The 25,757-nt window shown below is 46.1% G+C and overlaps 12 protein-coding genes across 12 annotated transcripts; 4 read left to right on the forward strand and 8 right to left on the reverse strand.

Moving 5' to 3' along the window:
• Positions 1-703: 703 nt before the first annotated feature.
• C8R40DRAFT_1164868 (Aldo/keto reductase) lies at positions 704-2,151 on the reverse strand (the record flags this gene model as incomplete). The annotated part of the gene is made up of 6 exons (XM_046230579.1): positions 704-790; positions 852-1,027; positions 1,086-1,289; positions 1,353-1,503; positions 1,565-1,789; positions 1,846-2,151. The coding sequence occupies 6 exons, from the start codon at positions 2,149-2,151 to the stop codon at positions 704-706; spliced, it is 1,149 nt and encodes a 382-aa protein (XP_046092538.1).
• Positions 2,152-2,647: 496 nt separating this feature from the next.
• On the reverse strand, positions 2,648-4,222 carry C8R40DRAFT_43605 (uncharacterized protein). The gene is made up of 5 exons (XM_046235060.1): positions 3,420-4,222; positions 3,239-3,361; positions 3,045-3,170; positions 2,913-2,987; positions 2,648-2,860 (listed from the first exon to the last, which is right to left on the reverse strand). The coding sequence occupies exons 1-5, from the start codon at positions 3,723-3,725 to the stop codon at positions 2,699-2,701; spliced, it is 792 nt and encodes a 263-aa protein (XP_046092539.1). The 5' UTR covers positions 3,726-4,222; the 3' UTR covers positions 2,648-2,698.
• A 46-nt stretch (positions 4,223-4,268) lies between these two features.
• Positions 4,269-6,605, forward strand: C8R40DRAFT_1065119 (uncharacterized protein; the record flags this gene model as incomplete). The annotated part of the gene is made up of 10 exons (XM_046225620.1): positions 4,269-4,400; positions 4,460-4,732; positions 4,783-4,950; positions 5,068-5,110; positions 5,161-5,176; positions 5,246-5,319; positions 5,378-5,616; positions 5,667-5,839; positions 5,899-6,064; positions 6,180-6,605. The coding sequence occupies 10 exons, from the start codon at positions 4,269-4,271 to the stop codon at positions 6,603-6,605; spliced, it is 1,710 nt and encodes a 569-aa protein (XP_046092540.1).
• Positions 6,606-7,067: 462 nt separating this feature from the next.
• On the reverse strand, positions 7,068-10,288 carry C8R40DRAFT_1164871 (uncharacterized protein; the record flags this gene model as incomplete). The annotated part of the gene is made up of 9 exons (XM_046230580.1): positions 7,068-8,858; positions 8,911-9,469; positions 9,519-9,563; positions 9,614-9,646; positions 9,699-9,761; positions 9,809-9,868; positions 9,918-9,983; positions 10,034-10,108; positions 10,164-10,288. The coding sequence occupies 9 exons, from the start codon at positions 10,286-10,288 to the stop codon at positions 7,068-7,070; spliced, it is 2,817 nt and encodes a 938-aa protein (XP_046092541.1).
• A 229-nt stretch (positions 10,289-10,517) lies between these two features.
• On the forward strand, positions 10,518-12,251 carry C8R40DRAFT_1269875 (S-adenosyl-L-methionine-dependent methyltransferase; the record flags this gene model as incomplete). Its single annotated transcript, XM_046234030.1, has 6 exons — positions 10,518-10,572; positions 10,622-10,743; positions 10,808-11,035; positions 11,086-11,512; positions 11,574-11,632; positions 11,696-12,251. 6 exons carry the CDS (start codon positions 10,518-10,520, stop codon positions 12,089-12,091), a joined length of 1,287 nt encoding a protein of 428 aa, XP_046092542.1. The 3' UTR covers positions 12,092-12,251.
• Positions 12,252-13,068: 817 nt separating this feature from the next.
• C8R40DRAFT_1065122 (uncharacterized protein) lies at positions 13,069-13,377 on the reverse strand (the record flags this gene model as incomplete). The annotated part of the gene is made up of 1 exon (XM_046225621.1): positions 13,069-13,377. One exon carries the CDS (start codon positions 13,375-13,377, stop codon positions 13,069-13,071), a length of 309 nt encoding a protein of 102 aa, XP_046092543.1.
• Positions 13,378-14,126: 749 nt separating this feature from the next.
• C8R40DRAFT_43629 (uncharacterized protein) lies at positions 14,127-15,008 on the reverse strand. Its single transcript, XM_046235061.1, has one exon. The coding sequence runs from the start codon at positions 14,871-14,873 to the stop codon at positions 14,178-14,180; it is 696 nt and encodes a 231-aa protein (XP_046092544.1). The 5' UTR covers positions 14,874-15,008; the 3' UTR covers positions 14,127-14,177.
• A 735-nt stretch (positions 15,009-15,743) lies between these two features.
• Positions 15,744-17,741, reverse strand: C8R40DRAFT_1078227 (uncharacterized protein; the record flags this gene model as incomplete). Its single annotated transcript, XM_046227008.1, has 4 exons — positions 15,744-16,201; positions 16,270-17,137; positions 17,195-17,598; positions 17,654-17,741. Coding segments are annotated over 4 exons (1,738 nt in total), but the record flags the coding sequence as incomplete, so codon positions are not given.
• A 671-nt stretch (positions 17,742-18,412) lies between these two features.
• On the forward strand, positions 18,413-19,939 carry C8R40DRAFT_1078233 (uncharacterized protein). The gene is made up of 5 exons (XM_046227009.1): positions 18,413-18,808; positions 18,862-18,917; positions 19,031-19,355; positions 19,412-19,696; positions 19,752-19,939. Exons 1-4 carry the CDS (start codon positions 18,470-18,472, stop codon positions 19,685-19,687), a joined length of 996 nt encoding a protein of 331 aa, XP_046092546.1. The 5' UTR covers positions 18,413-18,469; the 3' UTR covers positions 19,688-19,696; positions 19,752-19,939.
• C8R40DRAFT_43831 (uncharacterized protein) lies at positions 19,755-21,434 on the reverse strand. The gene is made up of 7 exons (XM_046235068.1): positions 21,320-21,434; positions 21,140-21,258; positions 20,917-21,080; positions 20,700-20,810; positions 20,520-20,636; positions 20,408-20,462; positions 19,755-20,338 (listed from the first exon to the last, which is right to left on the reverse strand). The coding sequence occupies exons 1-7, from the start codon at positions 21,376-21,378 to the stop codon at positions 19,959-19,961; spliced, it is 1,005 nt and encodes a 334-aa protein (XP_046092547.1). The 5' UTR covers positions 21,379-21,434; the 3' UTR covers positions 19,755-19,958.
• Positions 21,435-22,067: 633 nt separating this feature from the next.
• C8R40DRAFT_43927 (AGC/NDR protein kinase) lies at positions 22,068-24,379 on the forward strand. The gene is made up of 7 exons (XM_046235074.1): positions 22,068-22,441; positions 22,495-22,808; positions 22,861-23,118; positions 23,174-23,272; positions 23,337-23,462; positions 23,513-23,742; positions 23,791-24,379. Exons 1-7 carry the CDS (start codon positions 22,141-22,143, stop codon positions 24,164-24,166), a joined length of 1,704 nt encoding a protein of 567 aa, XP_046092548.1. The 5' UTR covers positions 22,068-22,140; the 3' UTR covers positions 24,167-24,379.
• A 431-nt stretch (positions 24,380-24,810) lies between these two features.
• On the reverse strand, positions 24,811-25,624 carry C8R40DRAFT_1065125 (uncharacterized protein; the record flags this gene model as incomplete). Its single annotated transcript, XM_046225622.1, has 3 exons — positions 24,811-24,839; positions 24,894-24,984; positions 25,043-25,624. 3 exons carry the CDS (start codon positions 25,622-25,624, stop codon positions 24,811-24,813), a joined length of 702 nt encoding a protein of 233 aa, XP_046092549.1.
• Positions 25,625-25,757: the final 133 nt, after the last annotated feature.

The following is a 25,757-nucleotide window of genomic DNA, read 5'->3' on the forward strand; positions in this document are numbered from 1 at the left end:
TGAGCAGAAATGTCGAGTGACGCCAGAACCGGCCAGATCGACGCGTAGTGTATCCAGCCATCCGGCACTGGATGTTGGTGGTCGGCAAGTTTCATTCCCACACCTGACGGTTTCGGATACCTTTGACCAGCCTTTGAAGTTTGACCTCCACTATGAAGATTCTTTCTGGAGAAGCTGTCAAGGTCAGCATTACCCACTTTCATTGCTGTCCTTAGTACGCTGATACATGTTTCCACACTTCCAATCTTGGTTTTCCAGCATGTTTTAATGGCATATGGGCAAACGACGCGTTGATATCGCTTCAAGTTAGGTGGCCTATGCGATTTTTCTACCGAATCTTGACTCCTCCATTGAGCCGACGTCATCTGTAGTCTTCGAACTCGCTGATAAGATCCCGAACAAAAGCTCTTCCGCTTCAAAGAACTCGTCAAGATACAAATTTTTGCGGAAGGGCATGAAAATGTTCATCTTTCTTTACAAGCTTACTCTATGTTCGTGTCTCCTTTGCATTTTGCTTCTTCGCAAAATACAATAAATCTAAAAAGTTCATGGACATTGTCAGGTTTGAAGTACTTTCAGGTATCTCGTTGTCCTCCCGGGCTCATTAGTCCACAAAATGATACATAACCTCCTCTGCGTTATACAACCAACTCGATCATATGTATTATTAGGGCACCGAGAACAACTGGGAAGTAACAGGAAATTAATCCGTAGGCTTGATGGCCTGAACTTGGACCTTTTTGTATGACATTGCGCTCAACATCGCAAAGAATGGTTTCGTTCCGTCTCCCTGTTGAAGGTGGAAATTCAGCCCGTGCGCCTCCGAGTATACATCGGAGAGGAATACATACCAACATGTTGTGAGGGAATCCTGGGTTAAAGGGAATGACACCCTCTAAAAACTGAACCTGTTCCTCACTAAGCCAAATGTCCAGCGCTTTGAGATTTTCTTGAAATTGCTCGATCTTTCTTCCTCCAATGACCGGGAAGACATAAGGCGCTTTCTGCATTATATACGCAATAGCAACTATTTGAAGCAAATCAAACTTATAAAAAGGTAAAAAGTCTGGAAAAATGAAACTGACCAGCACTGATGTTACTTCCCAATCCAAGCTCGCCGGCAACTTTCTCCAAAGCATGAGATATTTTTATCTCTGACTCGTTCCTTTCCCATTGTTGGCCTGGAATCATAGTGCGTCCATTCTCTCCGCTTTCCTTTCGTCGTTGTTCTTCCGCATCGGTGCGGAGTTTTCCTTGGGCTAGGACGCCCCATGGGGCTAAAGCTAGGCCTTGTATATCCAAATATTTACCATCGTTGCTTTTATCCAAAGGCTTTGCACCTATTCACGTACCTTGAGAACGAGCCATGGGGATGATTTCCCGCTCGAAAGAGCGGTCAAGGATATTCCAAAACCCTTGGTAGACAACAAATGGGGTTTTACCAGTGCACCGAGCGTACTCGTTGGCTTGAGCAGCAACCCAAGCAGGACTGTCAGATAATCCCTGAAAAAGGTAATGATTACCCTGCGTGAGTCTACGGCAACACCACGAAGAAATAGCGTACTAGGTAGAGAACCTTTCCTTGCATCACAAGAGAATGCAGTCCGTCCATGACCTCTTTTACCGAGGTATCGTAATCCCACCAATGCACATAGAGCAAATCGATATAAGACGTGCGAAGTTTCTTCAAGCTGGCCTCCACGCTGATGTGCATTGACTTGAGGTTATTTCCCGTGTAGTTTGCCTTTTGGGCAATCGAGTTGTTACCGCGCTTGAAGTTCGTAGTGTACTGTAATGAATAACAATTTTTGAGTATAATCCGTGATATTGAAAAACCTGGCCTACCTTCGTCGCAAGAACGATCTGATCTCGTATCCCTCGCTGCTCCATCCACTCCCCAATAAAACGCTCAGAACTTTCGTCTTGATAATTGTTTGACGTGTCGATGAAGTTTCCTCCCATATCGAAATAATTATCAAGGAGCTTGAAGTTCGACTCTTTACTCAAAGAATCCCGGAATGTGCCATTCTGTTGGTCTCCAATGCTGTTCCCTCCGAAACAAAACGGCGAGACGTGTACACCTGCATTGGGAGAGAGCACTCGGAGGACACCAAGCTTGGTGGGTGGAGGAGGTGCTGCGTGGAGAGCCATGAGTACTTTCGAGTGATTAGAATGGAACGGTTTGTTTCGAATTCGGGAAAGAGCACTGATAGAGAAGGATAAGGATTTTTCTGTACAGACCAGGAATTTCTAACGCGTATTTATACTCTGCGATATCGAAAATGATCACTGAGTAGATTGCTGTCGTCGTACCAGTGATTGCAGGGTCATGAGTTGTAGAGTACGGTTCATTTCGCAAAATTTGTCAGTTCTGTTCATGTCAATAACCTATGCGTCGAAGGTTCAGCTGTAGAATTAGTCCGACGAGCTCCCGATGCAGAAGCCAAGTGACTTCAAGGGAGGTGTTACAAGAAAAATGCTTACTCTTCATATCGGTAGATTACGGTTATTCTCTCAACGTACCCACACTTGCTTCCTACTAGGCGAGAGGTTCCGGCTGTTCCCTCACAGGACCACGTCTTATTGCTCGATCTAATGATTTAGATTAATCTAGTTTCAGTATACAACAAGCATACAGCCTAGGTATGTCAATACACTGGCGCAGCGCAGATCAACGGTAGGCATGAAAGGTTAATATTCAATGCCTATCGCCCATTATTTTATGTCCCGCAGCCTTGAGAGATCGAACAACGGATGAGTTGTGAGGGACAAGGGCCTGAACGCCTCTGAAATGTGTAGGGGAGCCATGTTGAACATGAGTAGCCGCCACTTTGACATCGACACCTGAGTCGGAAACGTTCTATATAAAAATCAGGAACTAGTACTTCCTAGTGACATGGTCCAGAGCTCACAGTCACATTCGCGGGTATCCAGACGTGGCCTTTGGAGGAGGATTTTGAAGGGATGGACGCGAATACAAGGGGGGACTGCAGAATATGGATATTAATGCGGGTTAAATTTTCGGAATTTGTAACTGAACATACCTGACCCCCTCGTCGTTCATGAAAAGGCGCAATTTCTTTCCGGTGACAGCTGAATTCGCTCTCCTTGCGCTCGCCGTTACGGGGATCGATGTATGAAACGTAGTAGACTCGTTCTGGTTCTGTTGTCTGCAATAACCACACTATCAGCTCAATATATTCAAGAATTTTGGTTGTTGGAGATGATCCTCACGGACGTTCGAAGAAAAGGTTATACCTACCCTGTATTGCTTCAAATGTGGACGCGTAACTTGACCATAAGCCCAGTCTGTGTAAGTGTTGGAAGATGTAAGGCGTCGAACACGGACAGTGTCTCCGATCTAATCAAGGTGACGCACTGTTAGTCGAGTGTTATCCTTTAGGAATGTCACACAGTACCTTGAAATAGTCAACACCAGAAACTAAGCCCGGATCACCGATTCCAGCCATAGTGTGACTTGGCATAGACGCGGAAAAGCCATCGGTTGAGGTATGTGTATGCGAACTTGAAGACGAGCGAGATGCGGGAGAGGGGGAGGGACGACTACGTTCTTGAGAGCTGCCTTGACCATGTGGCGCGTACCACGGTTTCGGAGCACCATGATGGCTCGTTACTTTTGGAGTGTAGGATGGATGGTGTGGACCAGGAGGATATGCAGTGGAGGTAGGTAAGACGTAGCCTTCGGGATACCAATGAGCACACATGATTGAGGTGAGGAGTTAGGCAGATTGAATTCGAGATGCTCGGATAGGCCGCAAATGTGGAGGCTGGTGTAACGTGTCATGGTCATTGAGAGCCCAGGTTTTTATTTCGCGCAGAATTCAGGCCAAAGCGGGGGGTGGGAGAGTGGTTAAGAGGAAAGACTATGTCCAAATTAGATCGGACAAAGGAAGGGGACAATCAAAAAACAGATGTGCCCCTTACTAGGAGGCCCAATCAGGCAAGTAAAACTTATTAAGACCAGTAATATTAGTCGACAAGGGACGCGAATGCATCAAGTTTGGTTTACTGTGGCGGAAAGATGATGCATTGTTCTGACCATCGGCCATGAGGAAAAGTCAAAAGTCAGAACGGTAGCATTGTTGGGCAACTTTGCATGTAGAAGTAGGATGCCGGTCGAAGAACTCGAAGTCAAAACTTGCTATTCAGTGCTGATTCGAACAGCATGATTAAACCAACCTGCAATAATAGTGATGGCAGGATCAAAGTGCGTTACGTAATATCCTGTAGTTATTTCAGCGACCTTCATGCGCCACGCAGCACAAAATACGCTACGAATACCAAATTTCTTACGTCGATTGGGAGGCTGTAATCCGAAATTGAAATTGAACCGCCAGTATTCTGGAAAACGTTGGAAACCTTCGGAGAGTACACATAAGGTGCGTACAGAAACCATATGAAGTCGCTGGAAATCGATTGCTGAAGCTCTCTGCGGCAGGAAAACTCATCTCAACTGCGCAACGTTGCAGAATCTGTAGACCATGAACACCAAAGCAGCTCAATACTTTTACGGCCAAATTTTGCCCGCACGTCAACACGTCCACTGGTGAAGCGAAGGGATTCCGACCTCCTACAAACGTTGAGATCCTTAGTGAACATGCCAGACGAGCTTGAGATGGACAACAGTTCCAGGCCTGGCACTCCTATCTCCACCTCACAAATTCATTGCGCCGACCCTGGTGTTGAGAGGATGTTGCAGCAATCGCTGATGGTACTCCTTATCCACAAAATGGTTCTCTATGTCGATTGAGGACGATATAGGTTTACGATATCCCTCCGCAAGTGCGCCGAGATCGGATTGCAACACTCAAGCGCGTTCAAGCCATGCTATATAACGCGTATAAAGTTCGCCCATATCGCGTCGAATTGTTTGGTAGTACGTTGTACGGTGTTTCCACGCCAAACAGCGATTTGGATATGGTTATTTTGGTGAGCAACCTTTATATCCCAACCGCATTGACGTTTACAGGCCATAGAGTACTCACATTACTCTTCCAAAATTATACATCTTTACGAGACCACTTTTCTAATCCTGCTTTTATGCAGGACCCAAACAGACCCCAAGGGCAAAAAATCCAGGAAGTTGCTCGTATGTTCACTCTTCACACTCCTTGACTAATTTGACATCATATCCGTTAGCTATATATGCCATACGGTGAGTGGAACAACCTACCATGTACCTTTTTGGCTCGCTGTGACGTCGCTAACTGTAGAAAGTTATTAGGAACCTCGCAAAAAACTTTCAAAGGGCAGGTTTCACTCGAGTGGTTGCGATACCTAAAGCTAAAGTGCCGATAGGTAAGACTCGATTTCCCATTTTGTATGTCTTGTACTTCTCAAATGTAATTGTATCCAGTCAAATTTCACGACCCCTCAACCGGATTAGACGGTGATATCAACGCCAACGACAGACTGGGTCTATTCAATTCTCGTATGATAAAGCATTACTGCGATATTCAGCCCCTCTTGCGGCCGATGCTAGCGTTCATAAAATCCTGGGCCTCACCTCTCGGTCTCAATAAACCTGGGATAGTAGATGGCCCTCCAACCTTTAGCAGCTATGCGTTTGCATTAATGACGATAGCCTTCCTTCAGGTCACTTATCATTCTCATGTGCCACCCTAACAAGCTGAGTGTTTTTCCAGAATATCAGGCTACTACCAAATCTTCAAGACTTCACCAATACTCCTGTAGACTCGGAACAAGTGTTCATTCACCAGAATAAGCCATGCCACATTCAATTCCGCCGTATCGCTCCTGGCGCTTGGTTGCCTCCTGCGACGCTCACCTTGCAGGAGGCGTTGTACGGATGGTTCAAGTGCGTTACACATCAGTTTCTGGTAATCTCGGATGATTTTTGAAACCATACATACGTAGGTTTTGGGGTACGGAATATCAATATTCAGTCAGTCGGGTCGACATTAGAGCAGGATATTACGATGTCCCCCCGCCGTCAACGACGTCAAGCACCACTCTGAATCCTGAGGACAAGCTGCGATCGAAAGGTCTCCAAGTTCGACTAATAGATCCATTTACCCATGCAGTGAGTATACCGATATTCCTCCTTCTCGAACCTTCCCAGTATCAAGGGCAAAAAATATAGAGAAAAGCTTGATTGATTGTACTGCTCTTGTACTAATGTACTTTTTATCTGCTAGAACGTCACAGACCACATTCCCGCGAAAGCAATCGAGACATTCCGCACCGAATGTCTACATATCATGAACCTCATACTTCCCCGGTCTGGTACAGATCCTATGTCCATGAGTACTACAACACCATCTCCAAGCTCCTCCTTTCCCCCTTTATCTTCACCACCAACACCACCACCCCCATATCCAAACACCGTGGACGTCAAGCTCGCACGATTAAGGAGATTAACTCGGGAGCCCGCGCCTGAAGTGAGAATTCGGTCACGCTTTCAGAAGGCCAAGAAATATTCGAAAACATCAAAAGGGAAAAAACATACACATCCACATCCACAGCCGCAGAAAGGCGTCTTCGGGTCGCTAGAGGATCTTCGACGTAAACTGGAAGGCAACTCTCCAGAATGTAAATCTCAGGATCAACCTCAGGGAGTGTAAAGAGCGGGGCATAAATTGAACTGTCATTAGGCGGAAATATATTTGTTGTTTCTTGAATCAGCCAAGTGGTTCAACTTGTCACTATAGCTCCTCTATTCACGTCACACCGACGAATAGCGAACGAAATATGCACGACTTATGTGAATCGGCATAATGGAAGTCCTTCGTTACAGACTTGCTACAGATATTGTTAAGGATTCATATTCACAACATGACATGACATTGATACAACGACAAGCAACACTGCAGAAAGCGAAGATACCTACAAGATCACCTACATACGATAAATACCAAATACGTAGCAATCTCAATCTAAACATAACGCAGTCGGTAAGGAACTTATACTTAATTGTGATAAACAGTTTGATCTCAATAGAGCAGCTAGGAAGTTCAAAATAATAAGTATCGATGCGTGCAAAGGAGCCACACTAAAACAGCAAGAAATCTGAGCATGGGACTGACTCAGGCAATTCCATGCGATCCGACACCAAAATCCAATGCACGTCCCTTTCCCTTCGTTCGAGCCAAAGGAGACTCTTCAATGAAGAGCGCGCGCGTTGACATGGTAGGAGGATCAACAATTCGACGTATCCGGTGTCCCTCGCGACGAATGGGAGAAGAGTCATCGTATGGTGCTCCAGGATGTGACGGTCGTGCATAGGGGTACGGACCGCTCTCGACCCGACCAATCCCGTCGCCGCTACTTCGCTCACTCAGAGCTGAAGACAGAAATCCAGAGGCACCAAAAGATGCAGAGCCCGGAACGCCTCCGCCTGTGCGCGTGCTCGGTTTAGAGGGAGTGTGGAAAACACGAGCAGAAGGGGTGTGCTTGTCATTTGGAGTAGCGAACGGAACGCCGAATTTTATTCCTCGAGAGGGAGTGGATGTTGGGTCAAATCGGCTGTCGTCAGAACCGAATACGTCGAAAGGACCACCGGGGGTAGAGCCGCCGCCGCTGATGATTCGAACATCGCGTGCTTGGTGACGAGGGGTTACTGGACCATATCGAGAGGAGGAAGAACTAAAGCCTGAGCTGAATTCTATATTACTTGTGACACCACGAGTAGGGGTCTTTGGTGTGTGTGGTACTGAGAGGCTCCATGATTGTGTGGGTGATACCGGAACAGGAGGGTGAAAGAACTGGTTGTCAACTTGTCGACGACGAGGAGTTTCATCGGTAGGAGCAAAGGTCGGCTCGGTATATGGTACTGGAACAGTTGCTTCTACAGATGGAGGGGAGTCACTTGCGTTCTCACAACGATAACAGAACCAATCGTTGTCAGGTGGTCCCAGTTCCAAAATATCATCGATCCCTATGCAATCGAGGTGATACCAGGTTTTGCAAGAATCACATTGCACTAACTCTCTCCCGTCGTCTACTCCACGACAGATACACAGGATCTGATCGTCTTCGTTCCCGCTGATCGACTTCCGATGGGATATTGATCGTTGGCGGCGAAAGGAAAGAACACGGACATTCTTTTTTGACAAAAGAGCTGCTCTCGCGTCAGCTGGATCGCTCGGAAAATACGCGCTTCGCCTGCGTTTGAATTTTAATGGTTGGTTTGGGTCTCCTGATAAAGGTACCATCTTGCCTCTGCCAGCGCGATACGGAATTGGCTGATCATCTCCATCTTCATACACAACACCCCAGACCGATGACGGAAGTACTTCATCATCTTCAGCATCCGCAGCACCACCGTAAACACCTCCATCGATGCTGCCGCCTTCGCCGTCATCCTCTTCATCGGTGTCACGGTCCAGGTACTTCTCAATCCATTCAAGACGCTCCTGCTCCTCGACCCTAGCTTGTTCAGTTCTCTCTTCCGTTCTGAGCCGCCATGGAAACTCCGCATCAGGCCAATTTGGTTTCTCTGCTGACTCTTCAGCGGCAGCAGCAGCAGCAGCAGCTCGTCTTTCTTTCGCTGTCGGCTCGGCCTTCCTCTTGCGCTTGCCCGGTGTACGCTTTTTGGAGGTAGCCAAAGAAGTATCGATGTCATTATGTTCAGTAGGAACGTCAAGTAGCACCCGACCTTTACCCTCGATTTCCACTGGGTATAACCGGGATGTAGAGGAAGATGAACTGCGAAAGGCATCCAGCCTTTTCTGCTTGCGAACCTCTTTTTCAGTGAGGGGACGAGAAGGGGCTTCTTGTTGTTGAACCTCTTCAAGATGTGCAACGACGTTGACCGGAGCTCCTGTCCCTGCATTGACAACGATCGGTTGAGGCTGACGAACCCATTCAGCCGTGCGCTAGGATATGATTAATGCACCGTGTGGAACTAAATAAGTCAACATCGCTCACATAACGACCGTATCCTCCAGCCATAAGGCTCTCCTCAAAGCTTTCCTCACTCGTTTCCTGGAACAACTTTATTCGGCGACCTTTCATTGGGCTTTCCGTGATCCCAATAGAGGAGAACCTCTCTCTATCAGCTAAATTTTCGTCCTCCATCAATCCACCAAAATCGACTTCGGAAATACTTCTCTTTGCTCGCGTAAGATATTCAGGTCGACGACTCTCTCGATCATCATGTTGATGCTGTATAACCTGGTGGATGCGATCTAGCTCGCCACCGGCCGGAATAGGCGGAGTTGTTGTATTTGAGAGTGATCCTGATGCAAGAAGAGGGGAGACAGGAGGTGTAGAGATTGCAGAAGTAGATATAGTTCCATTGGGAATGGCGGTGAATAAAGAAGTCGTTTCCTTGAGGTTAGGAGGAGAGTTAGAGGATGGCCGAGGAGTTGATTTCGCCATGAAAGGGGAGGAGAGACCGGAAGAGTGATGCTCAGAAGGCGACGGCGAGGGGGTCTTCCGAGGGATAGGAGGAGCAAAAAATGGAACCAGTGAATCCACGCCGTTACTGTAGGGACAATTAGGTTGATACTTATTAGTAAATATGAGAAACTTACGAAGGTGGCAACTGACTACGAGTCGGAGTTGAGAGCGTTGTGACACTGTTGTAAAAGTGAGATGCATCGAAGAAGCGTTGTGAGTAATATCTCACTGGCTATGTGCTTCAATTCGACTAACAAAAGGACTATCATGATGTATGGGTTGCTATCCTTAGCAATGGTTTAAGCTGGACACACCTTGAGTCCGGAGTTATGAAAGGTTGTGTCTTGGCCATAGGCCGTTTCGGTGTCCCGTCAAGACTGCGGAAAATCAGATTACCGTGTATTCTGAATCGGATCGAACTTACAGGCTTGAGCTTGCTGGGGGTTCAATGACGGATCGTGAAGACGAAGCAAAAGAGCGAGAACTGGGCAGCGACATTAATTCTGAGATTGAGCTAGAATTGAGGCACCTACAGATGAGAAATGGGTGAATCTGGGCCATTCGTGAGTCCAGGGACATAATATGTGAAATCGTTAGGACTGTAGGATCCCAGTCAGGATAACAAATTACTATAAGACAACTATAGCACCTTTGCGGAGTCGGAAGATGAGCATATCGAGCAGACACTAGTCTCAGATGTTCCTGTGCATTTGGACTGCTTATACTGTCGATCGTTAGTGTATGCAATTAAAAGCTGAAATCACGCATTGTGGACATACTCCAATGCTCCAGTGCTTCCATCTGCTTTTCCAACCAAGTTCTCCATTGAAGGGAGCACGATTGAGCTCTTCTTTGGTGTAAGCGGCTGAGCACTAGTGGATTCTTGGATTCCTTGATCGTTCATAACTAATAACAACACTGGATGGTTGACCGAATGCGATTCGAAATAGGTTTCGCAGGGGGGATTTAAGGCAACAGGGGTTTCGCAAATGGTAAATAAAGCCTCTTTATGTGGAGACGTGATAAGTAGGAAATATGATTAAAGAAGAGATAGTGAGAGTTCAGCTACAAGAGACTGAGACTCCTACGATAACCAACTTGTCAACATTTTATGGATTATGTAATCATTATCAATGCATGACCGTTCCGCTGAGTCTGTCCGTGCGCTCGAGTTCTATAGCGGAATAGGTATTAGTCTCGCGATGCAGGCCGCTAGTCTTTTTCTAACTCTTGGTAGGTGGTCTTCATCTTGCTCTTAAGCGCAGCAAAGTGCCCGGAATCGTCATAAAGGCTTTTGACTGGGATCAGAATGCCGCCCGAGTCTACGACGCAAATCACGGCCCTTCGTTAACTGCAAAGGTTCTCTGTCGCTTCTGCAGTTAGATCGTTCAAATTGAAGTAATCTTTACTCGAAACAAACTAGACAGACATTTCGGATTTGACCGCCTCCTTCCTGGCTCCTTACCGCGCAAATTTATGGATCCTTTCGCCTGCATGCCAGCCGTATACAGTTCTGAATCCTGATGCGAAAGGAATCCTGGATCCCCGGGCAAAATCTTTTTTGCATCTTGTACAAGATGTGCTCCCTGAGCTTGTCTCTATGGGTGCACATCCGACTCACTTTCTGGTGGAGAATGTTGGAGGGTTTGAGGTATGTTCGCCTGCATCCGAGTCCATTATTCCGATCTAATTCAAATGCAGGGATCGCCAACACGTCGAGTACTTCTTTCGCAGCTACACACGTTAGGTTACACCACTGCCGAATTTCTACTCACCCCCCTTCAATTCGGCATACCCAACTCGAGACTTCGTTACTACCTTCTAGCCAAAACTGCACCATTTTCTTTTCCTTACATTCAGGCAGGCGAGACTTATCAATACATTCCACATGGCAACGAGCAATATGATGAAGTTTCCTCTACATGGCTAGATCCTCGGATGAACCCCATAGCAGACTCGGAGTTGGTCGACGTGAACATTAGAGATATTCAACATTATCTAGATAATGAAGACGGCTCTTCTCTATATCTTGGTGCGCATGCTGTATCGGACAGAGTTCTTGAGAAGTGGGGCAGACTCTTTGACATCGCTATTCCGTCTTCTAAGCGTACTTGCTGTTTTACTCGAGGTGCAGAACTTGAAGTTCTTTCGATCCTGAAATGATCTGACCAACTACAAATATTGTGCAGGCTATACCCATCTCGTAGAGCGCTCTGGCTCTATCATACAAATGAATCCCGAACTTAATGCGAGTTTCTATCTTCATAATATTACGATAATCTCGCGGTAATTAACCTTCTTGTTTCGACAGACCAAGAAGACATTCGACACCTTTCTTGCAGCTCAAGCTTCCGGTCAGCAAGATGCCGTTTCTATCCTGCACCCTCTTCGTCTGCGCTATTTCACACCTTCAGAACTGCTTCGCATCTTTCACTTTAATCTCCCGTCAAACCCAGTTGGGAAAGACAGAGAAACATCACTATCAACTATTCATTCGACAGATGAAACAGACGAAAAGACTGAAAATGCTGCGTCAATCACGGTGAACGGAAGCCAGAACGACGATCACAATGGTAGTACTTTCACTGACAAGTTTTTCTGGCCTGAAAGTATATCTACCAAGACGAAGTACCGCTTAATCGGCAACAGTGTTAACGTTCATGTAGTTACTGAACTAATCAATTTCTTGTACGAAGATCGATTATAGTCAAAACAAATTCACTAATTCTTTTCGTCTTTTTCGTCGTTCCCCATAACCTACATACCATGCTAGATTGTTCTACCCCAACTTGATCATGCAAGTAACGGGGAACGGCAAGACATCTAATTGTTGATATCAAGATTGACAACAAGCGCTTGATCATGATAATGTTGACGAAGAAAAGAAATACACCGTCACGTGCACGTCTCGGGTCGTACAACATAAAAACACCCACGACCCCAACTCTTCAGTCTTCTCTATTCAGTCAGCGACCGCCGACCGCCGACGATATGGCTCAGGATAGACCATTGACGATCTGACCGAGCGTGCGATGACCCTTCGCAGTTCCATTCCGTCTCTAGAATTGGAGATAACCCAAATGCAGACACAAGGCAATGACTTGTCTGATACTACTTTCGTGTCAAGAATGCAGTCTCTGCAGTCTGATCTTGCAAACCAGAAGGAAAATTTTGATTAAGATTGTCACAGTGATAATAGCGTGCGTGCATTATTTCCTCGTTATCTTCTCTGAATTCAATCTCCCTCCAGCAATCATGCCGCTTCACGAAACCCTCCAAGTCAAGAGGCGAGTGAGATTCAGATCGCGGGTACGATTCTCACGACCCCCCCCCCCAATTGAATGGAAAGGCCCGTAGAGGCCCGTTGACTACAAGAGCAAATTTCTACAAATCCTTCGATTTGACGACATCTTCCTACATAGGTTCTGCTGGGTTTGTACAAACAGTTTATGAGTATTCAAAAATCAATGACTGAACGAAATTGGCAGACACTGTGGGGATGAGCCGATTTCCTCGAGGCGAAAATGTGGGTTTTATCTCGAGGTTATGTACAAAAATATGGCAGCAGATATTTTGAAGGAATTGAGCTGAGGTTATGGTAAAATTATGAAAAGATAATTTAAAATAAGCACGGCCCCCCGCCAAATTCACGATAGCTTCACAATAATCGCCACACGAAAAGTTTTAAAATTCGTGCCCAGGATTTTTGATGAATTTTGGTAAAAATCCTTGCATTTTCTCTACATTTTCACCGCGAAGACATTGGCTCATCCCCACAGTGAGAGTTTGTGCCACAAAAAGCCAACGAGAATGGCTGGTGTCGTCATAAAGTTCTAGGCCTTGGGCCTTTCTCGTGGCAACATAAGTACCCGCGATCTGAATCTCACTCGCCTCTTGCTCCAAGTAACGATGGGTAACGTCAAGCCTCAAGTCCTGAAATTCGACACCTGCTATATAATTAGCCTGCTTCGCGATACAATTTATCTCTGACATGTATATGTATAGTTTTGAGATTCTCTCACCTACATGATGGTGATATTAAAAGACCGTTATTGCCTGTTACCATTGATAGGCTGTTCCATCATTTTCCTCAGTCAGAACTGTTTATTGAAAGAGCCTTGTTTCATGATTTGAGCAGCTACGAAGGAAGTGATGTAAAGGCAATCGAATTCAAGGAGATGTGTGGATCGCAGTCTGAGTTGGCGGGTGGACAATTGTATACATCTACATGGCAATTGCAAGGATCATAGGCTCGAATCAGTCACTACCGATATTGTGTTGAACATTGAAGCTATGTACTGGCTCGAGTCTACAAACATTGAAATAGATAGATAGATATGTTGGGCAGACTCTAGCTTTCCATTGGGGTATTTATACTGATTTTCCGTCATTAAAACGACCTCTTTGCACATCCAGATATCTGCTGAAAGACTGAAGCAGTTTTATGCTTCGTTTCCGATTGACCCTTCTTCTTCCTGATCTTGCCTTCCTTCTGCTTTCCGTCAGCATCAGCCTGATCCTGAATAGGTGCAATGATGACTCTCTCGTTCACAATATATATACGAACCCACTGCAAAACATTGTTGGACAAATCGCGAGCGAAACTCTCAACCGACGCACGCAAGCGTCGTTGGATTCCCAGGCGGAACTGGGCACCAAAAATCATATCCGTATGATCATGAGCCCATGATGGGTTCCGCGCTGGCTCAAGTGTAAGTTTTTCCAAGTCATGAAGGTCGGATGAAACCAACTGAAGTAGAAGGTGCTGAGCGGTTTCGAAATCATTATGAGCATCAGCAGAGAAACGGCAAAATCTGACATACCACAAGATTTAGATAAGATGCTCCAGCAGAACTTGAGCCAAATAGCATGGGGGAGTTCCCGTCGCCGTACAGTGTACCAACCACCGAACGTTCGAGAATCAAATCCGGTTCCAATCCCCTATGATCCACTTTTAACCAAAGGCTCCGCAATCTCTTGCACCTCCTCAAAACATTTATATTGTCAACCCCAAAACACCACTTACTCTCGAATTCCGGCTTCAACTCCAATGTTTCCAATGTTTCCACATGCATTGGTAAGACATTTTCATAAAACTTGATGGCATAGGAATCATACAAGGATGGATCATACCATATAGGCCCTTTGAGGATAAACGATTCCAAGCCAGAGTAGGACTGGAAATAATTCAGCATTTTGTCCATGTCATGATGAGCCAATCTGGTGATACGATGAATAGCAAAGTCACGAAGGTGGATCTGCTGAGAAGATAAAATGTCCCATAGAGCATCCCATTCTCGATTGGTAGACATAAGGGTCCCGAGGTCTAACGATGTGATATTCCGATAAGTGACTTTTCCGATACTTTCCAATGTCAACCCATGCAATCGCAAATCAGAAACGGTTGCCGGAATATGGCTGTCAAATGGAATACTTGAATAACGTATCCGGTCTTGAGATAAGTGAAGTGTCTTGAGGTTATTTGACATAATCGGATGATGAGCGATTTTTTCGAAGTCGCTCTCGAAAAGGGCCCCTGATACAGAGAAAACACGAAGCTGCTTCAGGTTAGGAAGTGGAAGGGGTTTGCCTATATCAATGAAAGAAGGGTGATAGGCGAATGTGAATTCTTTGATGTTCCGACAGAGTTTAGGACCCTCCAAGCATTCCAAAATAGTGTCCAAACTCCATTGGGAGTCTCTCCAATGATGCCAACGCCAACTGGGTCAAAGGAGATTACAGATTTGACAAGTAGAGCTTAGGGGTTCACATACCGTATAGCAGTCAAACAGTATAGTGATTCCAAGGCCGGCTTCAACAGTGACTGTAGCTTTCTCTCCGCTATTAGAACCTGCTCCGAGGGGAAGTTCGCTTCAGACCACAACCGAGCTCCTTCTTCCACTTCAAACGTATAACGGAGCATTCTTTGCCGTTGTTCAAAATCTTCCTTGGACTCTAGAAAGTATCTTGGGCAAAGGCAGTCGATATAGAGTGTCCGAATATGCCTGGAATATTTGGAAGTAATCACAGGAGCTGCCTTCAGATTCTTCTCTTCATCAGCAAGTGCTTGTAACAAATCAATTCCAGGTTCCAGATTATCGCCATGGATATTCAGAGTAACTTCTGCGAGTACATGAGATCTGAACACCTCCCCTAGCGACGAGCAAGTAAGACGGAGACTTTTCCTGTCTTGAAGTCGGGGTACCTATGTTCCAGTCAGCATAAGGATTGGGGAAATGGAGCGTACAAATGCCAACAACCACGGACCTCATTTACTATTTGGTGCAGTAGCTCCAGAGGGAGTTCGAGAAAAGATATTGACATGAAGTTGGATAATTACATAACGCTCATAACTTCATCGGATGCATGTTACATTTTTCAAAATATGTATGTACTATCAGGACTAAGTATACTAAGTTGCAGTATTTTGTGGCCGTTTCTATACTGTGATTATGCTTTTTGTTCTTCTGATAACTTTTTGCAGAATCGACGCTGGAAGCGCCGACTTCTTTTTGAAAGAAACCATACCGTTACGGTGACTTGGAATCTGGACTGGAACAATTACTTTCTCATTCCCGACATACATCCTCACCCAATTTCGCACATCTCCACTTACACTGTTAGTAGACGATGAATCCCAAGCAACAAAACTTCGGACTGAAGCATGCAGACGTCGTCGAATCCCCAAGCAAAATTTCGCTCCCAAGAGCCAGATCCCATCTCCACGGTGATGTGCCCACTCAGGGTTTCGCGCAGGTTCGATGGTGAGTCTCTCAAGATCTGGAATATAGGACGAGATCATTTTGAGTAAGAGATGCTACATATGAAAGGAGAAACTGAGTGATTAGGGAATAGAAAAAGTCGGACAAAAGTCACAGAACACACCACAGAGTTTGGAAAAGGTGTTCTGAGTGGTGAATTGTTGTCAGCGTATATATCTGGTTTGTAAGGTGTTGGGTCCTCTTCGAGTCCTCTATGATTTATTTTGACCCAAAGGCTTTTCAATTTTCTGCATCTCCGAAACGCCTCGACATTGTGCTCTCCGAAACACCACCTGCTCTCAAACACCACCCTCAGTTCTAGCTTCACAAGCGAATCTGCATGCATTGGTAAAACATCTCTGTAGAACCTATTTGCAGCGTCGTCGTATTCCACCTCGCTATAAGCCCATGGACCTCGGAATGAGAGGACCTCAAGCCCACGATAGGACTGAAGGTAATTAAAGAACCCATCAGTGAATTCGGTGGCCGAACTTGATAGGATGAGACTCTGGAGACGGATGTCCTGAGCCAAAAGTGAAATCCAAAGCGCGTTCAGTTTTGTGTCCAAGTTCTGCGTACCGGGACTGTAGACATCACCAAGTTCCAGTGAGGTAAGATTACCGTGGACGATCTGAGAGAAGTCAAGCATGAATCCGGCAAGGCTGAGGTTAAGTATTGTAGGAGGGACAACGGCATTCAGATGGAAGAAACGATGGTACGACCTTTCCCGAAATAGTCTCAGTGTTGTGAGGTATGTTGATGGCAGAGATAGTCGATCGATGAGGGACGTTATGGAGCTATTGAAGAAAGTCCCAGATATAGAGATTTTTTGCAATCGGCCAAAATCTGGGAACGGTGGGAGAGGCGGGAAACGTGAATGACTTGGGGGTTCATAATGAAATGCATAATCTTCGATATTGTGAATATTCGATAATGATGCCACTACGGCATTCAACGTCCATATAGATTCCTTCCATCCAAGCCATTGCCATCTATGCATAATGAGTCGTATCGAGGCAAATTTGCACAGCAGTGATAAGTACACATACCTGATTGACCGTAGACAAGACAAAGACTTTAGAGCAGGTTCTAGCAACAGCTGCAACTTCCTCTCTGCTATGGAAACTATGTCCGACTCAGTCTTCACCCAAGACCTCTTTAGGGTTTCCGCATGATACGAAATTCTACACTCTCCCTGCTTCCTTTCAAATTCCCGCTCAGATTCGAGAGAATAAGACGGCGAAAGTGACTCAATACAGAGGGTTTTGATGAATTTAGCAAGGCCCGACTTTGAATCCTGATCGTCGACAAGGGCTTGTAACAAGCTGATACCGGGATCCAGTTTATCTCCGTGAATATTTAGTGTCACTTCAGCCAGGACATGAGCTCTGAAGATCTCTGCAAACAAGGAGCAAGTCCTGCGAAGACTTTTCCTGTCCTCAAGTCGCGTAGTCTGTCAATTTGTCTAGTCAGTTAATGCCACAAAAGCACTACAATGACACATATACCTCAAGTCCAACCTTATAAAGTAGCTCTGGAGGAAGTGAGGACAACATGGATGTCGTGAAGGCTTGACAAGATTTCGTTCCCGGCATCAGACATGTCACAGGCATTGATATCGTTCCGCATGTCTACACAGGACCAGACAAGTCCATACATAGTCCGTACCGTACATGTGAGATCCAATTTGATGAAAGTAGGGTAATTTTACGCACTGTGACTGAACTATAGAAGTGCTGCGCATATCAATATGTAACACATTAGCTGCACATTGGGCTATTAATCGTTAATCCTAAACGATGTAAAAAAACACAACACCATTCCAATCCACCCCATCCTTGCCCGACGTAGTTTAGTTAAACCATTCGTTCCTCCTCATAAGAATCCACAATCTCCCCAATATGAACGGCGCCAGCTCTATGAGCCAGCTCCGTATAGCTTCTTGAGAAAAGCCTCCCTGTTGATTTCCTTCCCGTAATAACAGTGTGATAAATAAAAAGCTTTCTCTGGCAAGTATTGTCCAGTAGACGATACGGCGACTGGCGACTGCTGTCGGAGTGTCTCTGGATGCTAAGAGCAGTGGAACGCTGAAGGCAAGTGTTTGCGAACCAACGCTTCGGAATAAAGTGACAGAAGAAGGTGTGATTGGTGGTACAATTGGCAGAGCTTTGGTGAGATAGTAATCAGGGAGAGCAAGAAAAGACGCTCCCCCGAGGATTTTGAGAATTCCTTCAACGAGAAAAAGTCTGCCGAGGAAAGTCATGGAAGGATCAAAAGCCCAAGGACGCGTTCTAATTAGCGCTTGTTCATTTCTTACAACACTCATGAGGCCAGTGGTCTCTTACGATGATATCACTCTTCCCTATGATTCGGTTTCTGCGGTAGTCCAAGAAACTTCTAGAATTGCTGCTCACAATAACAATCGGACGTTCACAACAAATAAATCTTCATCTTCGAAAAAACGTAAAAGAAAGTCGCGTCACAGCGCTGCCGCCACCTCAGGGAATCACGGTAACATAGGAAACAATACTAGTTTTGACGGTGAAGAGGACGAAGATGCAGTTTACTTGGAAGTGGAAGAAAGTAGAGAGCTTACTCATGAGGAAATATGGGATGATTCGGCGCTCATCGAGGCTTGGAATGCTGCGGCGGAGGAGTACAAAGTAAAGCTCACTTTATATCATGAAAGGATCGCTAAAGAACGTGAGTTCTACAGGCATATCACGGTCCAGATAAAGGCTGGAAAAACGAACCCGTTCACAAGTCCCCCTTGTCAGTTGATCTCATGCCGATTCTCCTGCTAGCTGAAATTTGTGTTACAGATGGTACAACACTCCTCCACCTTCCTCCAAGAAACAAAAAACATCTCACCCATTACCCCCTAGCGTTGTCGATGTCGCTGCGACAACCTCTGTCAAGGGTCCCGCCGTCAGTACCGGCACCGAGGCAGATGTAGCAATAGAATCCGACTCAAAACCTCTCGATTTTGCTACTTTTATTCCCACTCACGATGCTGGATTGTCTCTTCCTGGATCTGCACCACCTCGAATGATGCCAGAAGGTAGTAATGGTGTTTCCAAACCCGATTTATCATCGTATTATACTACCGCTCTATCGAGCGATCTCGGGTCCATGGTAAGCCAGGACGAGGCGTTCAAGCGTGCGCTGGAAGCAACATACTGGAGTGGATATTGGACGGCTGTGTATCATGTACGTTTTATATTTTCGTGACTGCCTAAAGGATAACATGGTCTTGAATATTCTAGAGTCAGAACCAAAAGAAAGACACAAAATCCAAATCGGTTGAAGACGTCAATGCAGGGGAGCCTGTTGACGCTGGTGAAAGAGGAGACGAAACCGCCTTTGACGCTGAGATGATGGATAACGATGTGAAGGCAATTCTCGATATTAGTAATGATAGTACATTCGACGGTGAAGTTGATTCAATTCATGGGGAAGGTGAGGGAGGTGGAGATGAGGATGGAGAAAATGACTCTTTGGCTTCAAGTACCGAAGGAGACTTGGTTTCTACCCAGCGATGATATGCGTCCGTACGTTCGCGAACTATCACTATTCAACATTGGTTGACTGATACTATGTATGAAGTACGAAGTTTTTTTACTATGTAGGTGAGTGTATACATCGCATCTTTCTGAGCTCGCGCCCGAGGCGCTATCAGGTAGCGTGGTTTGTACGCGACGCCATCGATTCATTAGTAATAATATTCATCCAAAGAATCCCAGCACATGTACTAAGCTATTAAAATATGATAATTTACAGAATGAATACTGCAACAACCCCTCCCTGTTAATGTCAAGTAAAATCATCCAAAGGTATAGCCTCGATTTGCGATCTTGACCTCCACTCTCCTTTAGTTGAGACCGAAATCCCGCCGTCCAAATCCAATGTGCTGACCCGAGGTACTGCTGCCTTGAAGGTCTCTAGCTCCCTCGAGCTTTCTCCCTCGGAGGTATTCGTGCCACTGCTATTAGACAGAAAATGTGTTTGATCTTTCTTGGAAGAGGTTACAATCATCCTGTTGTTAAATAAAACAAGCAGGCTATTGCTATATAATTTGCATAGGATGACACCGGATACCTGGTGAAGGCCATTGGTTGCTTTGAGGAAGAAGACGAGGTCAACGATGGCAGCGATGGCGGTCATTGTACCGGTTTCTATTGTAAGTCGGATCACTGAATGGAATTGACGTCATAAGCATTCTGCAGCGATAGAGGCTACTCGCGCCGCAAAGTCTTACTCACGACGAGTTACAACATTGTTCATATGCCCCATCACCTGAGATTTGCTGCGCAAAAGCTGAATGAGACGGTGAACGCGTGAGCAATTGTCAAGTCGTGAATAGTCAACACTGACAAAATATGTCATACTGATCGCAATAACCGTGTCCGCAAACGCGCTGCCCGCAAGTCTTACGCCAACGGCGCTCACCAGTCCATCAGAACGAGCGACCTCGGAAGAATCTCTCCAGACCTGTAAGTATAAAGACCAACAGAACATCAGTGTATTCAGATTCACCAAACGCAACGTGCTTACAAAAATCCCAACAGCGATCCCTCCTCCCAATTGTAGCAGTGCAAGCAATATTATCAAGATCGAAATAATCCTGGACTGCGTCAATCTCCAAATTCGCCATGCGAAAAAAGCCTGCGGAAATAAGTTGTCAACGAGGGAAGACCGCGAACGGCGGTAAACACAGCCAGGTACTGTACCGTGTACGGGTACCAAGGCGATATATAAGGTTAGTAGTTACCTGCACGATCGCGGCAATGACACTAGACAAGATTGGTACATTCAAAAATGTCGAATATAAATCGTACAACGCGTCTATACTTCCCCAACCGTATACGAACCAATGAAAGGCATCGTAGGTTGCAGAGCACGTTTGAGCCCAATCAAGAAGGTATACGATGTATACTTGGTATAGAAAATAAGGTCACCGAAGTTAGCATTGAAGTCATCATTATAGCGCTCACCTAAAACCTTGTGCCACTTCAGATCTTTTGGGAAGTTGAGGTAATATATGTATACTTGTGTGGTCAGGACGCCAAGCAATGACCAGTTGAACAGGATGCCTATGAGGCGGGGTCCTGCCCTGTGGATAAAATACGTTGTATCGATTGAAGGATTTGATTTGAGTTTAATAGACAACCTACAACCAAATTATATTGTTTCGACTAACGTCTGTTGGAGGCGGTGTGATAACGTGGACCATCCCAATACTAGTCGATACACTCAACCCAAAAAATCGGCCCAAAATTACAGTCCTTGGGGAGAAAAAACGGGGAAGAAAATGTACGCGTTGCGGCTGACACGGTTGTTCGTATTTATGAGAATAATTGAATAGGTATCCCCGATGCGTCGACCTATGGGATTAACAAGGGAGTCAAGTGTATTGACGAAGAAAAACCTAATATCAATGTCCACTCAGAACAGGTACCAGACACGGAGTACGGGCTAGTATGGGTCAGGCGGGAATGTTGGAAGTTTCCTAGGGCGCGTGCGGGCGCGTCGCGTCGATTCTGTTGTAGAGATGTCCGAAGGCAGGTGAAGCAATCCAATCCAAAATGCTAGCTCTAACGTTCCAAGAATGTCATGCCAGCTGTGAGCTGAGACAAGAATTACAGGATAGTAGGCGTTGATGGTCATCTTCCTCGATATATGCTGATATATGGTCTGTTCGTTATTGCGAGTCATGAGTAGGGCGCAAGTCGTTCATTCCGCATGCACACGTATAGCTGGTAAGTACATAGGTAGCGGTCAATGAAGAGTTTTCTTTACACCAATTTCCTGGAGCGTGCTAAGTTCGGGAGACTACAGTGGTTCCACGGTCCCCATGTGTGCGATCAATGGGACTGTGCCGGCATCATCCGGCACATGAGTGCCACGTGCTGTTGAATGTCCCCTCGCGCCGCGCGCGCACCTACGGCCCAATTTATACTTGCGTCCCGCCACTCTGTATATTGGTTCACAGTTGATGCCAGCCCTACCCCGTTCACCCAAGAAGGAAGTTTCTGGTCTTCCCAAGTACTCCGAAGATGATTATAGCCCATACGATATCCACATGCAGACTGCCAAAGGCATTCCACCGTCTGGTCTAACCGACTATCAGATGAGTACTGCCAAGGGCATGACTTTCGGAAACGACATACGAATGGACACCGCCAAAGCTTCGACTTCTTCTGTATCGACTATCAAGCAATCTGGTCTGCCTTTGAGGGATAGGGAACTCCTGGAGAGCAGCGAGGTTAAACGGAAGGCTACTGTGGCTCAACTATGTGTGTATTTCTCATATATGCTTCCGATCTGTACTGATCAGCTCAACAACTAGACTTCCTTGATTATTACTTTCAGACACTTGGTTATCTTGCTACACGCAAGGAACGTCGCGCGCTATTTGACAAAGACACTATAGACCGTGGCTTGACTGCATCGGAGACGGCGAAGGAATTCAAATCCTACTGTGGACGAGAACGTGTCATTCTACGAAAACGCCGTGCTAAACTGCGTGTTGATCAATTCCACATCATCGCTCAAGTTGGTCAAGGTGGATATGGTGAAGTCTTTCTTGCGCGGAAGCAGGAAACAGGAGAGGTATGCGCGTTGAAGAAGATGAAGAAACGAACACTACACAAGATGGACGAGGTGAGAGAGATGTAGACTTTCCCCTTGACGGTTAACACCCACCAAACCCTAGATCCGCCACGTACTCATTGAACGGGATATCCTAACCGCTACAAAAACGCCATGGCTTGTTCGTCTTCTCTATGCATTCCAAGACCCTCAACATGTATATCTTGCCATGGAATATGTACCAGGAGGCGATTTCCGGACACTTCTCAATAACTCTGGTGTACTCAAAGAGGAACATGCCCGGTTTTACATCAGCGAGATGTTCGCTGCGGTGAATGAACTCCATAAGCTTGGATACATCCATCGTGATCTGAAGCCAGAGGCGCGTGCTGCTACTCTTGTTCCGACTTTCAGATAACTGATCTATCATCGAACAGAACTTCCTTGTCGATGGTACCGGTCACGTCAAGCTCACTGACTTTGGATTGGCTACTGGTGCCTTAAACCCTAAACGTATTGAATCGTTGAAAGTCAAGGTCTGCATCTTAGTCTCAGATGGGTGTCTAACTGCGATTCACTGATTACATGCGGTATCTGCAGCTGGACAAGGTCAAAGATAATCAAGTAGTGCATAGATCCACCCTCGAACGTCGATCAATATACCGTTCTATCCGGAATGAAGACCCCCGCTACGCAGACTCGATTGTTGGCTCGCCCGATTACATGGTAAGAGAAATTGAAGCTTTTCTACTTCGATTTGACGCTAGTACTGTCAGGCCCCTGAAGTCCTCCGCGGAAAGCCCTACAGCTATTCTGTAGATTACTGGTCGCTCGGCTGCATCTTTTTCGAATTTCTTGCAGGGTTCCCTCCATTTAGTGGAAGTACTCCTGAGGAGACATGGACGAATCTGAAAAATTGGACAACTGTACTTCGCCGACCTGAATACGACAAGCCCGAGGACTTGATCTTCAACTTGAGTGATGTCGCATGGGATGCAGTCACTCAGTACGTCGTCTCTTAGCACCGCTGAAACTTATTGATCCTTCTTTTCAGCCTTATTGCCCACGCTAGTTCCCGTTACTCTACTCTATCTCAAGTCACCTCTCATCCCTTCTTCAAAGAATGCAATCCTCCTGTCCATTGGGACGACCTCCGTTCCACGCGCGCACCCTTCGTTCCAGCCCTCGACTCGGAAGTAGACACTGGATACTACGATGACTTTACCTCACTCGAGGACATGGCCAAATACGCCGAGGTGCGGGAAAAGCAGAAGAACGTGGATAAAGTAAAGGAGAAGGAGGAGGCGTTTGGGCGAGGCGTTTGGGTTGGGTTTACATTCGGGAAGAACGGGCCTGGGGCTAATGTTGGAAAGCTTGGTGGGTTGGGAGATGCATATGCTGATGAAGGCGCTCTGGCGACGATATTCTGATACCCAAAACATTTTGGAGCGTTCAATTTCTGGTTTAGCACGCAGTATTGGAATATATATATAATTGCGCAGAACATGTTCAAGGGGACGGCTCGCAAAGGAAACGTTCCAAGATTTTTGAGGAACTCAAAGGGAAACAGTACTTGATGCTAATGTTGGGGAAAATCCATTATTACTGGTTATAGCTACAGATAGCGAAAAGACAGGAGGGAGGCTACGACATGAACAGCTGTACAAGGAGGGTGACAATCTCTTCCAAATAGATACATGATTGAATAATAGCAGGAACAGGACATGCAATGAAAGACACAGGATTTACAAGAGCCAGAAGAAATCAAACACAAAAAACTCAGGACTCTGTCGGATGAGGACGTTGGTATACCATATTATTGGGAAGATTGAACGAATTAAAAGGATACTGTGATAATGAAGTTCGAAAGCGAGAACATAGGATTCGTTGGATTGTCCGTTTGTGTCATCGGAAAGGCGTCAGGAACGTGGCTTGAGATCGAGTGCTGTTGGGAAATCGAAAGTACGCATACTAAACTCGATGTCAGTGAGTTGAACTCGGCTTTCATGCGGCCACCTGGTAATGTGTGGAAGGATAACGAGAATGGGGCTTCCTCTCGATACTTCGGCTGGAATCAGGTTGAGACCATTCCTTGCGTACATACTGCGAGTGATGTCTTATTCAGTTGATTTGTAAACGAGAAGAAAAAAATATTACGTGCCTTAGGTCGCTTTTCAAAAGCAGCGGACTCATCTTCGACTTCAAGCGACTTGCGCTTGAATCGTATCATCAGCGACGAGAAATCATCCTGTAAAGATGAGTTTCTTTGTCAGAAAGAGTGCGAGTAGGTCACAGATAAATCTTACAGGGGTAGAAGGACCAGAGGAGGATGCATCAGAAGAACCGGAAGAGGCATCGTCTTCAGCCTCCGTCATATCTTGAGGGACATCCGGAATGACAGGCTGATTGACCTGGAATAGCTCGTTGTTCGGAGTGATGGAAAACCTGGAAGTAGGGCCACGCCAAGGATTACCCTGACCACGTAAGGCGACAGGAGCAAAAATCTTGCTAGGGCCAACTGCCATCCTCGACACTGATACATCAGATCCCATAACAGGCCTGGGAGCTGACGGTGCGGGGATGGTGATACGAGGGATAACAGGGCGGCGTTGTGCAGCAGGAATCACTGGGAGCAAGTCTTCCGAGGCAGCCCTGTTGATAGTCGGGCTTACTGAAGTGTCAATCTCATGCAACGGAAGCACGGAAACAAGTTTCTGAGGGCATCGAGTAGCTTTAGCAGTATCGATTTTGAGACCCTTGGCTTGAGCCCGTTTCCGTGCGTGATGCGATAAGCGGAGGTTCTCGCGGAAAGACTCTGCAATAACACGATATCGCTCGTTGGCACAGAGGAGTATCACACGGAGGTTAAAATGGTGATGAGCTGGCATGGGAACATGATAGTTTGTGGTGGTGGCGGAAGAAGACATTGCTGAGCAGGTTATATGTGGAAGTAATGTGGCGTAGGTGCAAAATCGTTCACAAAAGAGGGCTAGTGAGGGGACCGTCAAGTAAATCGTCACG

The sequence above is a fragment of the Lentinula edodes genome, assembly GCF_021015755.1.
Source record: "Lentinula edodes strain Le(Bin) 0899 ss11 chromosome Unknown C8R40scaffold_1, whole genome shotgun sequence".
NCBI classification, from domain to species: domain Eukaryota; kingdom Fungi; phylum Basidiomycota; class Agaricomycetes; order Agaricales; family Omphalotaceae; genus Lentinula; species Lentinula edodes.

Bases quoted from the DNA above. Each gene is read 5' to 3' on its own strand.
- C8R40DRAFT_43605 (XM_046235060.1), bottom strand. From the start codon at position 3,725: ATGTGTGCTCATTGGTATCCCGAAGGCTACGTCTTACCTACCTCCACT. The intron at 3,362-3,419 runs GTACTGTGTGAC...CACCTTGATTAG, and splicing joins CTGGTGTTGACTATTTCAAG to ATCGGAGACACTGTCCGTGT. The intron at 2,988-3,044 runs GTATGTTCAGTT...CATATTCTGCAG, and splicing joins ATGAACGACGAGGGGGTCAG to TCCCCCCTTGTATTCGCGTC.
- C8R40DRAFT_43629 (XM_046235061.1), bottom strand. From the start codon at position 14,873: ATGTCAAATAACCTCAAGACACTTCACTTATCTCAAGACCGGATACGT.
- C8R40DRAFT_1078233 (XM_046227009.1), top strand. From the start codon at position 18,470: ATGAGGCCAGTGGTCTCTTACGATGATATCACTCTTCCCTATGATTCG. The intron at 18,918-19,030 runs GTCAGTTGATCT...ATTACCCCCTAG, and splicing joins CCCGTTCACAAGTCCCCCTT to CGTTGTCGATGTCGCTGCGA. The intron at 19,356-19,411 runs GTACGTTTTATA...TGAATATTCTAG, and splicing joins ATTGGACGGCTGTGTATCAT to AGTCAGAACCAAAAGAAAGA.
- C8R40DRAFT_43831 (XM_046235068.1), bottom strand. From the start codon at position 21,378: ATGGTCCACGTTATCACACCGCCTCCAACAGACGTTAGTCGAAACAAT. The intron at 21,259-21,319 runs GTAGGTTGTCTA...TTTTATCCACAG, and splicing joins CGAAACAATATAATTTGGTT to GGCAGGACCCCGCCTCATAG. The intron at 20,637-20,699 runs GTAAGCACGTTG...TTATACTTACAG, and splicing joins GGATCGCTGTTGGGATTTTT to GTCTGGAGAGATTCTTCCGA.
- C8R40DRAFT_43927 (XM_046235074.1), top strand. From the start codon at position 22,141: ATGCCAGCCCTACCCCGTTCACCCAAGAAGGAAGTTTCTGGTCTTCCC. The intron at 22,442-22,494 runs GTGTGTATTTCT...CTCAACAACTAG, and splicing joins GGCTACTGTGGCTCAACTAT to ACTTCCTTGATTATTACTTT. The intron at 23,743-23,790 runs GTACGTCGTCTC...CCTTCTTTTCAG, and splicing joins GCATGGGATGCAGTCACTCA to CCTTATTGCCCACGCTAGTT.